The sequence below is a fragment of the Polyodon spathula genome, chromosome 26, assembly GCF_017654505.1.
Source record: "Polyodon spathula isolate WHYD16114869_AA chromosome 26, ASM1765450v1, whole genome shotgun sequence".
In the NCBI taxonomy this organism is placed as follows: domain Eukaryota; kingdom Metazoa; phylum Chordata; class Actinopteri; order Acipenseriformes; family Polyodontidae; genus Polyodon; species Polyodon spathula.
The window spans coordinates 3365099-3380908 of NC_054559.1; the positions used below are offsets into that span (position 1 = coordinate 3365099).

Consider the following 15810-nt stretch of genomic DNA (forward strand, 5'->3'; position numbering starts at 1 on the left):
TCTTGAGCTGCCAAGTTCGTTGCAATTGGTATTAACTTGCGTACTAGTTTAGTATGTAGCTCTGTACTAACCACGGGATTAGTACTGGGTTAGTACGCTGCTTTCAGTTCGTTGCTATTGACCCAACATATTTTAGATTTCATTTTTTTTTTTTACTTTGTCACAAGGTGTGCTTGCTGGCTGTGTGCTCACAATCAGTAGGAAAGAGGCCTCAGGTAAAGAGTATATCCTTGAGCCATTGACTTGATGAAGACATGTTTGGAATGGCTGCACTGGAAGGACTGTTGATTGTATATCTCCTGTAAATCCCACATCCTGTGTGCTTTCTTCTTTAGGTGGAGACAGTAAGTCGTGCCGTGAGATTACTGCTGATAAAATTCTTCAGCCCTCTTCATTGATTAGTAAGGGGAAGGGTTAATGTTGGAGCTCAACTGCACTTAATACTGATAGCAACTCCAGACACCTTTCTTTCTTTCTTTGTTTCTTTCTTTTGTTCTTTCTATCTCTCTTTGTCTTAGAAACATTTTTGGTTCCTGACCAGATCCCCATTGAAATTAATGGTGTGATACCATTCTATACCTGTCTATTCTGGAATCCAGCATGAACCCTGCCTGAAATCAATGTAAATGTGACTGTGCAGCCCGGCACCAAATCACACTTATAGTCAAGCGTATTGATACACACACATGTCCCGCAGGTACGATACGCTACAGTAACATCCTTGATTACATGATGGAGAGAATAAAATGAATCCAGTCCTTGAATTACAGGGTATACCTGGACAGTGCTCCCACTGTATGTACTGCAATGAAGTTTAAATACATTATACCTTTGTTTTTTTTAGGCACAGTATTAGATTTTATAGTACCTCTGTAATCTATAAGCCAGTCCCAAACTATGCCAGAATAGTTTTAGTGTAAAACCTTTGTGTAAAATTAAGAATATACAGTGTGATTATTGACAATCAAATGATTGTGTGACTCAAGATTCTAGGACAACTGCCATAAGGACCCAGTGATTGTCAAGCTAACAGTTTTAGTATTTAAGTTCTATAAATATTTAAAGCTTATGGATGTTTGTCTTAAAAATAATACCATTGAAAATTTAAAACTGCAAAATTGAAGCATTCAAAGTAAAGTTACAACTGTGGCATAAATGAATGACAGACTGCCATTATGAAATATTCCAACTTCTGTCTGAATTTATTCAAAGGAACAAGGAGTTAGATGTCTCCATTACCAAATGGGCAATTGAAGCCCTTTACAATAAGTTTCAGGACTACTTTCCTGGAAACCCACGTGATGAGTACGGCTGGGTTGCTGATCCTTTTGCCGTGGGTGTAGCAAATCTCCCTTTGCCATGCAACTGGAGTCACAGCGCATCGCTCTGTCATGTGACCTCTCAATAAAAGGTACATTTAACAAGTTACCTCTGAAGAAGGTGTGGCTCCTTGCTCTAGGCAAATACCCAGAACTCGCCGGTAAGGCAATTTCAATTTTACTGCCATTCACCACCTATCTGTGTGAAGCAGCATTTTCAGTTATGATTTTATTAAGAACAAAATACAGAAACAGGCTGCATTTAGGTAACTTGTAGTGTAGTGTCAGTAGTGTAGTGTCAATAGTGTAGTATAATGTAGTGTAGTGTCGTGTAGTGTCAGGTTGTCGGTAAGTTTGCAATACTTAATGTTGCATTGAAAATTAAAACTGGTATACAGTGTGTTGTAACACAATTTTGAATTGATATGTTAGTTTAATACCATTTTATACTAATAATTAATTTGACAAAAGGAAATATTTTAGCAAGCTGTAAAACTATCAAAGCCTGAATGCTTACATACTGTAGTTTAGTTACAAATATTTCAGTTAAAATAACGAATAGTGAATAATTTGGGGTTGTGGCTTCATTATTCCTGTGTTCATTTGGGTTGCCAATCAAAAAGTTTGGGAAACACTGTTCTAAGGTTAGCCGTGTGTGCAGATCACGCTCCCTTCTGCAACAATGCTGGTTTTCTGTTCCCACACTACAAAACAACTACACACTAAAAAAAAATCTTAACTATTATTGCGATTAGACCACCCGAGACACAGCAAAGGTGCAGTAACTTGTTTCTTTGTTACAATACAGGGGGGCAGGAACACTGAGGTAAATAGTCTACTGTGCAGACAAAGGATTTCAAATAAAAGCAGAGGTTTAATTACTTGAGCACAAATAAATATGTAATTCTGATTGAATGCTGATACATTATGACCTGAAAGGTTGAATATGGGATCCGCTGACAGAAGCTTTATCTTTATCAGCCTTACTTTTGTTTTCAGGTTTGTGAACTTCCTGTCTCCCTTTTCTAACCCAAACAGGGCAATCTTTGTGAAACTACCTAAGGTTATAGGGACTTGGTGGAAAGAACAAACCAGGAGCAAATTAGACGTATTGCTGAAATTTCTCTGAAAACAGAAAACTGGGTTGTAAAGGAAGTAATTCTGCATAGCAAAGATTGTTGTGATTGGCTGCACAAGCATGTATAACTGGATTATGTCATTTTTACTTGAGTTACTTTGTGTTAATCTTTTCATCCAAAACATTTAAATTTTTTTAGTCAGAACAGCGATTTCTTCTTCTTAATTCTTCATCAAATGTGATTGCAAGTCATTCTCTGAGTTTCTGGATTTATATTTAGTTAAGATGAATGGCATGCAGCTGCGTTTAAATAGATAAGTCCAACAGGCATTATAACTACGTTCAAGTCTAAACTAATACATGCTTCTCTCTGTCACAGGTTTGCTTACACAGCAGAATGGTATTTCCAATCTGAACATTATGTAAAGTAAAACTTGAAATAAAGAAGGGTTGGTATTCCTGAAAACCTTTTTTGAATATTCAGCCCATCTATGGTCATCCGGTTCCTAGTAGCTTACTGATTGTCAAGTCAGATCTTACAGGATCCAAGTGATTCAGCATCAACAACATGATTAGGTAGCCCATTCCATAACCTCACCAGTGTCTCCTTCCCTCTGTCCTCTTTTTCTGACTGCCCTGTGGTCCTATTAAAAGGAAGAGTGTGTCACAAAAATCGACACAGGTCAGCTGGAAAAAAAATCTTTGTTTCTTCTTGTTTTTCAGTGATATATTCGATGCCATGTTCCCAGTTACACACATTGCAGGAGAAACGGTTATCCAGCAAGGTATGTTCTTTTTTTAATTACCACCCAGCCTGTCCTGTAAAAAAAATATTTTGGGGAAACAAAACCAACTGGCTTGGGAGCTCACTCAACCATGTATTTATAATATGACAGAATTCCTTTAAGAATAATGTTAACTTCAAATGTATAAAGCTTTTTTTTTATATATATTTAGATTCACATTTATATTATTTTTTGTTTCAGTCACCACATCCTGGTAACTTTGTAGAGCTCAGAAGTTTGTTTACACTTGCACTTCCTGGGACATTTTCTCTCAGCAGTGACTTCTGGGTCATGTCACTATCTGAAAGCTTGTCAGTCAATAGGGTGAGCAGCGGGTTGGTTACTGACAGAAAATAATACAGTGGAGGGGTAGGGATAATTTCAACCTCCTGGCATAAACAGAGATTTCTTTAACCAATTGTAGTACCAGATATCATAGTTAAAAATAAAAATACATGTTTTTCTATCAAAACTGGCAGAAATGTTATAGAACTATTTTGTTAGCTGCTATTTAAAAATGCTGCCATTAACCAGTTGCTTCAGCAGTTGCCAGAAAAGTTGTGTGTTGTGCGTTTTGGGGTCCTCTGTGTTTTGGCTGCATGTATTCCTATGAGTACAAGCAGAAGATTAAAAAAAAAGAATCATGATCATCTTTAATTCACAGGATTCTGGCTGTCTATAGTAACAGTCTTATGATCTTGAATTCATATATAAGAGGTTGGCACGGGTACCCAAAAATCCGGGTACCTGTCAGGTTTTAAATTACCCGACACTACCTGGGTCTCACTTTACAACCTGGGTTTTTATTTATTAATTTGAGAATTTAAGAAAATGTAGAAAATATGACAATACAGTTGTAAGCGCGGGCCTCTGGCTGGCATAATAAAGACAACGTTAAAACAAGCTTTGCATTAAGCCTTTTCTTAATTGGCAGGATATCAATGTTTTACAGAAAACAACACAGCAAGTGGCAAGTACACCTCAATAATAATAACTGTGGTCGACTATTCTTTTCAGGAACTAAATCGGAAACAAACAACATACCTGTTGGGTTTATGTCAGTGATAACTCTGTGATCCATTAATAACACTGTGTAACAATTTTTTTTTTTTTTTTGTTCCTGGGTGTTATTTCCTAATTGCTTATGCCTCAAAAGTGTAGAAAATGGCTATTATTCCCCACAGACTTTGCTTTTGTGACCAGGACAGTGATATTTCAAAATATCACTATTTCCAATGGGAAAACGAGCAAATGTGCGTCTTTTCGTTCACATAAAGTCAGAAAAAAACAACATATGAATCCAAATTAACATGTATTTATACTAAAGTAATACAAAGATGACTACAAAAGATTTAGAAGCGAGTAGTTTTTCGAGATTAATGATTATATTGTAAATACAGTATAATCGTAAATCTCGAAAAACTACTCACTTCTAAATCTTTTTTAAGCAATTAGGAAATAACACTTACTACCCAGGAACAAAAATTGTGTTACATAGTGTAATAACTGTGTGGCATCCAATACAGAATGCTTTATCTACAGTTATTGCACAGAATAACTGAAAAAAATAAATAAGTAGCCTTTATTTAAAAATAAATAAGCAAATAAATAAAATACAAATAAAATAATGTCGAGCTGTGTCAAAGTGGTTTGCAGTGTGCAGGTGTAGAGGTGGTGTGATTACGAAACAGAAGACAGACAACAAAGTTCACGATGCCAACCGCAAAGAATAATCCCAGGCAATACACAGCAATGTGTATTGAAGTGTTTGAAAACAACGGGTTACAGTCCCAAAATAATAAACACGGTATAAACACACACAAAGACACAAACATGATCACAAATCCGGAGTGAGTGCTAACGTGCAGGTGGTGAAATGCAGTTTATTTGTGTACAGTTGTGAAGTGTTGTCTGGGTTGGTGCTGGCCTTAAGTCACAAAGAGCACATTAAGTAAGTATGCTTTGTCCGTTGAAATATTTCCTTGGCAGAGTTTGCAAATTCCATTTTCTCCTGCTTGGTAAAGAAATTCCACACAATGCTTTGCTTGGATGCCATTGATATTTATTCACAAGACAGAATTTAGTGATGATCAGAAATGGCACTTCCAAACATATATATATATATATATATATATATATATATATATATATATATATATATATATATATATATTAAGGTGGCAGGGGGAGGGTCAGATTCCTCCCTGCCTAAAAACATGTGAAAATGCACATTTTGTTTGATTTAATTGCATTTGTTTAATTTGTTTGTTTAATTGTATTATTTGTTAATTGTTTAATTATCACCTGCACCTGGCAATTACTAAAAATTAGAGCCAGGTGCAGGATATAAAAGGGAAGCAGTCAGTCTGCTCGAGGCGGCTGCTGCTGCTGTGGAGTGTAGAGCTCAGTCGTAAACGTCTATGTAAAACCTACGTTTTGTTTTATAAAAATCTGTATTAGTGTTTGTTTTCAAGTTATATGTCAGGTAAACAGTTTAGCTGTCCTGCGTGTTAGTCAGGGATCTGCATATGTTTAGTTAGTGCTCAGATGGAGCTAGGGGTTTGTTTGTTTGTTTTTGTTTGGTTGTGAATAAAAGTGTGCATAAGCGCTTAAAAACACTATGTAACACAATTTTTGTTCCTGGGTAGTAAGTGTTATTTCCTAATTGCTTATGCTTCAAAAGTATAGAAAATGGCTATTATTCTCCACAAACTTTGCTTTTGTGACCAGGACAGTGATATTTTGAAATGTACCTATTTCCAATGAGAAAACTGGTGAATGTGTGTCAGAAAAAAACAGCATATGAATCCAAATTAACATGTATTTATACTAAAGTAATACAAAAATGACTACAAAAGATTTGGAAGTGAGTAGTTTTTCGAGATTTACGATTATACTGTAAATCACTTTCATGAATCAGCCCCCCAAATGTAGTCTCCCATCATGTTCTCGTTATACTGTTTTTCCACCAGTATATCCTGGTGGAAGCGCTCGCCTTGCTCCTCCGAGTACGCTCCCATGTTCTCCTTGAATTTATCAAGATGAGCATCAAGGATATGGACTTTGAGGGACATCCTACAGCCCATTGTGCCGTAGTTCTTCACTAGAGTCTCAACCAGCTCCACGTAGTTTTCGGCCTTGTGATTGCCCAGGAAGCCCCGAACCACAGCGACAAAGCTGTTCCAAGCCGCTTTCTCCTTACTAGTGAGCTTCTTGGGGAATTCATTGCACTCCAGGATCTTCTTTATCTGTGGTCTGACGAAGACACCAGCTTTGACCTTTGCCTCAGACAGCTTATGGAAGAAGTCTTGAAGGTATTTGAAGGCTGCCGACTCCTTATCTAGAGCTCTGACAAATTGTTTCATAAAGCCCAATTTGATGTGCAGTGGTGGCATCAGCACCTTCCGAGGATCCACCAGTGGCTCCCACTTGACGTTGTTCCTCCCCACAGAGAACTCGGTCCGCTGTGGCAAGTCCCGCCTGTGGTAGTGCGCCTTGGTGTCCCTGCTGTCCCAAAGGCAAAGATAGCAGGGAAACTTGGTAAAACCGCTTTGGAGACCCATCAGGAATGCCACCATTTTGAAGTCTCCTATGACCTCCCAGCCGTACTAATCATACTTCAAGGCGTCCAGGAGGTTTTGACGCTGTTGTAATCCTCTTTGAGGTGTACCGAGTGAGCCAGGGGAAGAGACGGGTACTTGTTACCATTATGGCACAGCACGGCTTTGAGGCTCCTGGATGAGCTGTCAATGAAGAGGCGCCACTCATTCTGGTTACAGGCGATTCTGATTGCCTTGAACAGACTGGTCACGTTGTGGCAGAAGCAGAGCCCATCTTGACGGGTGAAGAAGCTGGAAAAAGGTTGGTGATGCTTCCTCTCATCTGCGACTTGCACACTTTCATCCAACAAGTTCCACTGCTTGAGCCTAGACGTCAAAAGCTCGGCATTGGACTTGGTGAGACCAAGATCTCTAATCAAGTCGTTGAGGTCTTTTTGGTTGGGGTAGTATGGGTTTCTCTCCTCAGCTCCACCTCTGAAATTGTCATCTGGATCTACAACGTCTTCCTCGCTCTCTGACTTGCTGCTCCTTCTAAAGACGGCTGCTCTCTCTCCAGAGGAGTGGGTACGGGGAGCTCATGGCAGTGTGGCACCGGGGCGATGGATAAAGGAAGGTCCAGATACGTGATAGCAGGTGCATTCTTGCCAGGCCGACGTTTGGAAGGGTCCACCATGCAGAATTAGCAGTTGCTTGAGTGGTCAGTGGGTTCCCGCCAAATTCTTGGGATAGCGAACTTCATGGCTGTCTTTTCCCCTCTGTACCATCCTACAAAAATACATTTATTTCACCCATGACTAATGTGTAAGAGATTCTCGCAACATTTTTCATATATGATATATTTTTTCAATAACATTGAAAATTGTAAAACATTTTAAAATTAAAAACTTTTACAATTTTAAAAATTTTAACAAATTTTATAACATAAAATTCCGAGCAACAATTGTCCATCTTACCTTCCAGAGTTTTTTTGCAATTATTAAGAAGTGAAATGTGTCTTGCACCACCAAGACCCTGCCTAGATCAGGCCGTCCCTCCAAACTGGATGACTGAGCTGAAAGGAGACTGATCAGAGAGGCTACCAAGAGGCCAATGGCAACTTTGCAAAAGCTACAGGCTTTTATGGCCAAGACTAGTCAAAGTGTGTATGTGACAACAATATCCCAAGCACTCCACAAATCTGGCCTGTATGGTAGGGTGGCAAGAAGGAAACCATTACTCAAGAAAGCCCACCTTAAAGCCTGTTTGAAGTATGCAAAATAACACTCGGGAGATTCTGTAGCCATGTGGCAAAAAGTTTGTGGTCTGACAAAATAAAATAGAACTTTTTGGCCTAAATGCAAAGCATTATGTTTGGCGCAAACCCAAAGAACACCATCCCTACTGTGAAGCATGATGGTGGCAGCATCATGTTATGGAGATGTTTCTCATCAGCAGGGACTGGGGCACTTGTCAGAATAGAAGGGAAAATGATTGGAGCAAAGTACAGAGAAGTCCTTGAGGCAAGAAAGCTGAAACTGTGACAGAAGTTCACCTTTCAGCATGACAACGACCCAAAGTACACAGCCAGAGCCACACTGGAGTGGCTAAGGAACTTGAGTGTTCCAACCTAAATCCATTCAAAAATTTGTGGCATGACTTAAAGATTGCTCTCCGTCAACCATTCCCTGAGGAACTTGACAGAGCTTGAACAGTTTTATAAAGAAGAATGGTCAAATATTGCCAAATCTAGGTGTGCAAAGTTGGTAGAGACCTATCCCAACAGACTCACAGCTGTAATTGCTGACAAAGGTGCTTCCACCAAGTATTAACTCAGGGGGTGGAGACTTATCCATTTATGATCTTTCAGTTTTGTATTTTTAATATATAATTTTTTTCTCAATAAAAACTTTTTTTCCCTTAACAGTGTGGAGTATGGTGTGTAGATAAGTGGGAAAAAAGCCTCATTTAAATGCATGAAACTCTGAGACACTGACACAACAAAATGTGGAAAAAAGTTCAAGGGGTGTAGACTTTCTATAGGCACTGTATATACAAACACACACAGTTGTAGTCAAAAGTTTGCATACCCCAGTGGAAATGTTTCGACAACAGAGAATCTTAGGAAAAATCTTTTGTAGTAAAAGTTTTGCTTTTGTTGATGAGGAAAAAAAGTTACAAGAAATAGATGTCTACAAGTATTTATTTCAGCATTTTTTTTTTTTTTTTTGCAAAACTCCAAAAATGCTAATTGAAAAGTATTCAAAGCCTTTGATGCTATGTGAGAGAAATTTCAACATGATAATGCAGAACATAATTCTAGAAAAGTCTAGAAAATGCTGGATTGTTGGTGAACATTCTTAGAGAGTATAAAAGGATTAGGGATAGAATGATTGCTGTCATTACCAATAAGTCAATATGGGAAAAAGTAAAGAGCTTTCTCACGACCTTAGGCAGAAAATTATTTATTGTTTATTGAAGGATTCAAGAAGATTTCCAAACATTTCAGTATCCCAATTTCAACTATTGTTTCTATTATAAAGAAGTACAAGACTCATAGTACTGTCACAGCACTCCCTTGGTCTGATAGAAAGACAGTTCTTTCACCAGGAACAAATAGAAGAATTGTGAGGAAGGTTAGTAACAGTCCGAGATTGACTGCAAAAGATATTCAAAGTGAACTGGCTGCAAGTGGGACTGGGGTTTCCATTTCAATCATAGGTCGAGTGGTGAAGGTCTCAGTTCCAGGCCAAAAAAAAAAACACTGTTAGGAAAATGTCACAAGGACACTCACTTAAAGTTTGCAAAACAGCAGTTGAATGATGGATATGAGTTCTGATCAAATGTTTTGTAGAGTGATGAAACAAAAATCGAGCTATTTGGTCACGCTGATAGTCGTTGCATTTGGAGAACGTCTGGTGAGACATACAAAGAAAAGAGCACCATACCTACTGTCAAGCATGGAGGTGGTAATATCCTTCTATGGGGCTGTTTTCCCACTAGTGGCACAGGAAATTTAGTTCCAATTCATGCAAAATGGATTCCGTAGCATACCAAAGATGCATACCATAGAAAATGACATTTACAGATCCATAAGTTTAGTGAACAAAACAACACTCAAACTGCTTTAAACATGGGGAAATTGTTTGCTTTAAAAGTAAGCAAACATAAATTAGATTAATTAGGCTACAAATACACAATGTTGATATGCGTTTTACTATAAGCCATCTCCATGCAAAGCTTTAAAAAAAAAACAAAAAAACAAAAACAAAGGGTAAATGTACAGTAACCGGCAACTGATGGTTTCTTTCTTCACTCTAGAAGTGTCTGCCTCCCCGGTTCTGCTTTCTTAATATCTCTGTCACGGGGGATAGGGTAAAAGCCGTAACGAGACGGCCCGTAATGATACATTAATGAATTCAATTGCTTTAAAAAACAGCATAGAAAGTTACACACACGTGAGGAGACTATATGATGCGCTGTCATTAACCCATTCTGGCCCAGAACCTTCTTTTTATCACCAAAAAGCTCCAAATGCTGGGTTACGAAGATACAAGGACAATGAAAATTATACACATAATAAAATTAAGTGAGAACAACATTACACTATTGAAAAAACCCACCAAACTGACCTTTCATTGCCCAATCCGTGCAATAAACAGCTGTATAAACAAAACCTCCCGGAACACGGAGTTCCAAAGCTGCACAGAGTATGAAAATTATGCACACAATACAACTAAGTGGGAACAACATAACACTGCTGGAAAAAAAAAAACCAACCAAAAAAAAACAACCAACCTTTAACTGCCCATTCCATGCAATAAACAGCTTGATTTATAAAGCTGCCCAGAAGCTGCACAGGGGATGAAAAAAAGATACAGCTGACACTAATACAGTGAGCAACATGCTTACAAAAACTGTCCAAAGTGTTAATCGACATTTAATTGCCCATTCCCTGCATGCAATGGCTTCATATGAATTGATCTACTGCAAATTCAAGAACGGATGTTCAACCAAGGGGATGCTCATTGTCTAGTAGACTTTACACACTGCACATTTCAGCCTTGATAGAAACACCTGCAAAGAGGTGCTGATCACTACTTTAATACTGTACTGGACTGGAACACTACACGTGCCTACAGATTCAGTGACCACAGAGAATATCATGTTATTGACCACATCTTGTTTTTACTGGCAAAGCACTAGAAGCAAATTTCAATGATGTGTTGTAATCTCAGGAAAACAAAATTGAGCAAAAAAGGTTAGATTTGGAACCTTTTACCTGGTGCTGTTTGAACACTTGTAAGATTCTTTATTTTTACTTTCTAATAATCGGTGTAATAGTTAATATGGTATGCTGAGAACTCGGTACTCATTTCTCAATAACGCCAGACTTCTGTAAACTGCTGAATGTGCTTAGCGTTGCCAACCATTCAAGGTTGTGTTGATAAGTTTGTGGTACACTGGATGTTGTTGTAGACTGAATTATGAGAATATAGGGGCTAGCGATCAGCTTGCTCTTGAGTTTCCATGTGCTTCTTCTTGGTCCATGCATCACTAATAGATAGATAAGAATGGTGAGGTACAACCCAAGTGTGTAATTCATCCCCAACAATGTGCCCCTGTGACTGCTCATCCCCACGACAACTCTTCCCAATTACTAGATGTACATATTTTAAGTCATAATAGGCTATAAGAAAAATGTGTGTGTACTTATAAGATGTTGACTGTGTAACCACATAAAAATTGTTGATTGCTTACTTTAACAAGCTATTGTTACTGATGAGACTGTTTTTAGAGTGAGATGAAAATGTCAGATTTTTTTTTTTACAACACGTCTCAAGCCAGTGTTTATTAAATTATTAAGAAAAAGGGAACGGAAACTGGGAGCAAATAAGACTAAGGCAGCTAAGAAACAAAGTTATTTGTAAACCCCGGCGGCCACCACAAAGCCCAGTAATAAACACTCCAGATAACCCCACAATCACACTCCACACCCGTGCTCATAACATCCAGCAATTCATTAATTGCTCCCTCCCTCCTCACCTCAACAACCAACAATAGCCCCCAACACACCCCTGCCCAAAACACCTCCTCCTCCCCCCTCCTGTTACATTAGTAGGTGTGCTCGCTCTGTGCACAGAATATTATAGGCTACAGTGTCGTTATTGGAAGAATTGTCATGGACTCGGTTAAGAATTACATAAGAAAAAAGCGAGAGTTGAGAGTTAAAAAGGTGAATTAGCAAGGTATTCAATGGAACTTGGGTAAGGTGGCCCAGTGGTTAATGACAAAGGCTTTATACCATGTGGTTCCCAGTTCAAATCCCAACTCACACTGTGTTTCAATTCTCATATTGCACAAACTAGTGCTGTCTGTTAGTTACAGTGTTTAAGCAAAATACTTCAATTCAATTCAGTACATTATTTCAAGGGTTCAGTCATTCTTTCTTAGGCATTACACTGTTACTTAGTTTAATATAGCAGCAACTCATTTAGAGCAAAATACAGCACTAGACAAGACAAGAGTTTCCCAAGTTAAACACAGACATAAAAACAAAACAAACAAAAGTTACTTGTTTATTCTGTTAATTTTATTTTATTTATTTATGCATGTGACACACAATGTAAAAACAAATTTATTTTTTTGAAGAAGAAAATGAGAAAAGCATCCAGGTTTCTGTATTTGAAGTCATCCTGTGTAATATCAAAATCTAAACTGTTTTGCTTTCTTTGCTCATTTTTCGTTACATGTTGTAAGCTACATAACTGTAAGGTAGTATGTTTGCTTGCCTTTGTACTGTAATTGCATTGTATCCATTTTGTATCAAATATATGTATACATATATGAATTTGTTATACATTTAAAGACAGTAGCACTGGAACAGTTTTTAAACTGGGGGTGCTGAAAACCATTGAACAAAACTGTAACCCCTGTATATCTTGGTCTCGTCTGACCACAAAACCTTTCCCACATCGCAGCTGGGTCACTCTCATGCTTTCTGGTAAACTCCAGGCGTGCTTTCAGATGGTACTTTTTCAGTAGCTTCTTTCTTGCCACCCTCCCATACAGGCCAGTGTTATGCAGAGCTCTTGATATGGTTGACTGGTGCACCATTACTCCACTTCCAGCCACTGAACTCTGTAGCTCCTTCAAAGTGATTGTTATCCTCTCTGTGGCTTCTCTCACAAGTCTCCTTCTTGTTTTGAGCACTGAGTTTTGAGGGACGGCCTTTTCTTAGTAGTGCCTGGGTGGTGTGATGCAGCTTCCACTTCCTGATTATTGATCCAACTGTGCTCACTGGGCTATCCAAACACTTGGATATTATTTTGTACCCTTTCCTAATCTATGCATTTGTATTACTTTATCTCTAAAACTTCTGTAGAATGCTCTTTGGTCTTCATTTTCCTTCAGATTCACAGCCTTATCAATTATCCTTAAACAGTGGGGGTTTTATCCAGAAAATGTGACAGGAACTTTAATGGTTCACAGGGAGAGGCCAATGATAAAGTAATTGTGTCCTCGTTAGGGCAATTTATTTCATCGGTGCAAACTGGGAGCTTCCACAGCACAGGGGTTGAATACTTATGCAAGCAAGATATTTCAGTTTTTTATTTTTCTTAAAAATATTTCCCAACATAAAACCAATGTCACCTTACAATAATTGATTCTGAGTTTCAGTGTTTAAAAATAAAATATCAAACAGAATGAAATTTCAATGTACCATTTGTAATTCGGTAATATGAGAGAATTGGTCAGGGGTCTGAATACTTTTGCAAGGCACTGTATATGATTTTCAGGCAGTTTCAGTTAGTTTTTTTTAAAACCTGAAAACAAAATGTCTACTTCACAAACAAAGATTTTGAACAGGAGGTCAGTTCCGTGCCACTATATATATATATATATATATATATATATATACACACACACACACACTCTACTGGTCAAAAGTTTTAGAACACCTGCATTTTTCCAGTTTTTATTGAAATTTAAGCAGTTCAAGCCCAGTGAATAACCTGAAATGGTACAAAGGTAAGCGGTAAACTGCCAGAGGTTAAAAAAAAAAAGTTTAGGTTACCGAAAACTGAAAAATAATGTACATTTCAGAGTTATACAAAAAGGCATTTTTCAGGGAACAAGTAATGGGTTAACAACTTACATCTGTTCTACAGCAATGGAAGTAAATTAAGCCTTGAAAGTTGATGCTAACAATTCCTACAGGTGTCCCAACTTTTGTTGATTACTTACAAATCATCTGTCTGTATAAAAGCAGTGTTGGAACAGACTGTGTTACTACACCCTCTTAAGCATTATTTGGACAGTATTGTACTGCAGGAAGTAGTACATTGCTATCATAATGGCGAGAAAAAGGCAATTAACAAAGGAAGACAGACAGACCATTACAACCCTTAAAAGTGTAGGTCTTTCCTTTAGAGAAATTGCAAAGAAAGCCAAGGTGTCAGTGAGTACAGTTTCCTACACCTTCAGAAGGCACTTGGAAACTGGAGGAAACTCTGACAGGAACAGGTCTGGCAGACCCAAAGCCACAACAGAATCAGAAGAGAAGTTTCTGAGAGTCAACAGCTTGTGTGATAGACGGCTCACAGGACAACAGCTTCAAGCACAGCTTAACACTGGTCGAAGTAAGCAAGTCTCAGTTTCAACTGTGAAGAGAAGACTTCGAGCTGCAGGTTTGACAGGTCGAGTGGCAGTAAGAAAGCCATTGCTAAGATGGCTAAATAAGAAAAAGAGGTTTGCCTGGGCCATGAAGCACTGCCAGTGGATTATTGAAGACTGGAAGAAGGTCTTATAGACCGATGAATCAAAATTTGAAATCTTTGGTTCATCACGCAGGGTTTTTGTACACTGTCGAGTAGGCGAAAGGATGGTTCCTCGGTGTGTGACACCAACTGTCAAACATGGAGGAGGAAGCGTGATGGTCTGGGGCTCTTTTGCTGGATCCAAAGTCAGCGACTTGCACAGAGTGAGTGGCACCCTGAATCAAAACGGCTACCACAGCATTTTGCAGCACCATACAATACCCCTTGTGTGCGCCAAGTTGGTCAGGGGTTCATCCTACAGCAAGATAATGACCCAAAACATATCTCCAGTCTATGTCAGAACAACCTTAGAAGAAAAGAACAAGATGGTAGGCTTCAAATCATGGAATGGCCAGCAAAGTCTCCAGACTTAAACCCCATCGAGCAGGTTTGGGATGAACTAGATAGAAGGGTGAAAGCAAAGCAACCTACAAGTGTAACACATGTGTGGGAACTTCTGCAGCAGTGTTGGGAAGAACTTTCCGAACAATATTTGATTTCCCTTGTACAAAGAATGCCACAAGTGTGTTCAGCTGTTATATCTGCAAAAGGTGGCTACTTTGATGAGTCAAAAATTTAGATTAAATTTTGTTAAACAAAACAATTCCATTATTTCTTTTTTTATCTCCAATTGTTTATTTGTTCTGCTTTAATTTCAGAGTACATTAAGACATTAAACTGCGTAAATTTCAATAACAACTGGAAAAATGGAGGTGTTCTAAAACTTTTGACCGGTAGTGTGTGTGTGTATTTAAACAAACAGCAGAATACAGCCTGGTAGCGCTGACAGTCCTTTGAAATGATGTATTGGAAGTGGGTTGCAGTGGGTTACTGCTCCCCTTCCACTGTGAATTTGCATTGTAATTTTGCAGTCTTCCTGTGGTCATACGAACTATGCTGTTGCCAGAGGTCACCATGATTTGCCATACTTTTTTTATATTTTACCATACCTCTTTGGGCTTTCAAATACTTACCTTTGCTTTACCTTGCTTGTACTGTGCCTTATTATTGCTAGGCTTTTACCTTTATAAGGGTCAATTATGTTATACCTTTATAAGGGTGAATAGTTTATATGTAAATAAGAGATTTGTTTAGTGTTTTAAAAGATTAATCAAAATATTAATCAGCCACTGCCATTTAGTTAATTAAGATAGACCTCATGTTTGTGTGATTCCTTTTAAATCTGTAGAGGAGGCACAGAGATAATAAATGTTTTGCATAAGATGTATACCAGTCATGTGGGTACTAACGTATAGTTATTCACTTTATCAT

The 15810-nt window shown here is 38.2% G+C and overlaps 1 protein-coding gene across 3 annotated transcripts in view; it reads left to right on the top strand.

Moving 5' to 3' along the window:
* LOC121300936 (cAMP-dependent protein kinase type I-beta regulatory subunit) overlaps positions 1 to 15810 on the top strand; it is a 197317-nt gene that overhangs the window by 141724 nt on the left and 39783 nt on the right. For all 3 annotated transcript variants that reach the window (XM_041229937.1, XM_041229938.1, XM_041229940.1), the window contains one exon: positions 3121 to 3182. In XM_041229937.1, the coding sequence (XP_041085871.1) occupies positions 3121 to 3182 (62 nt within the window). The remainder of the gene's footprint in view (positions 1 to 3120; positions 3183 to 15810) is intronic.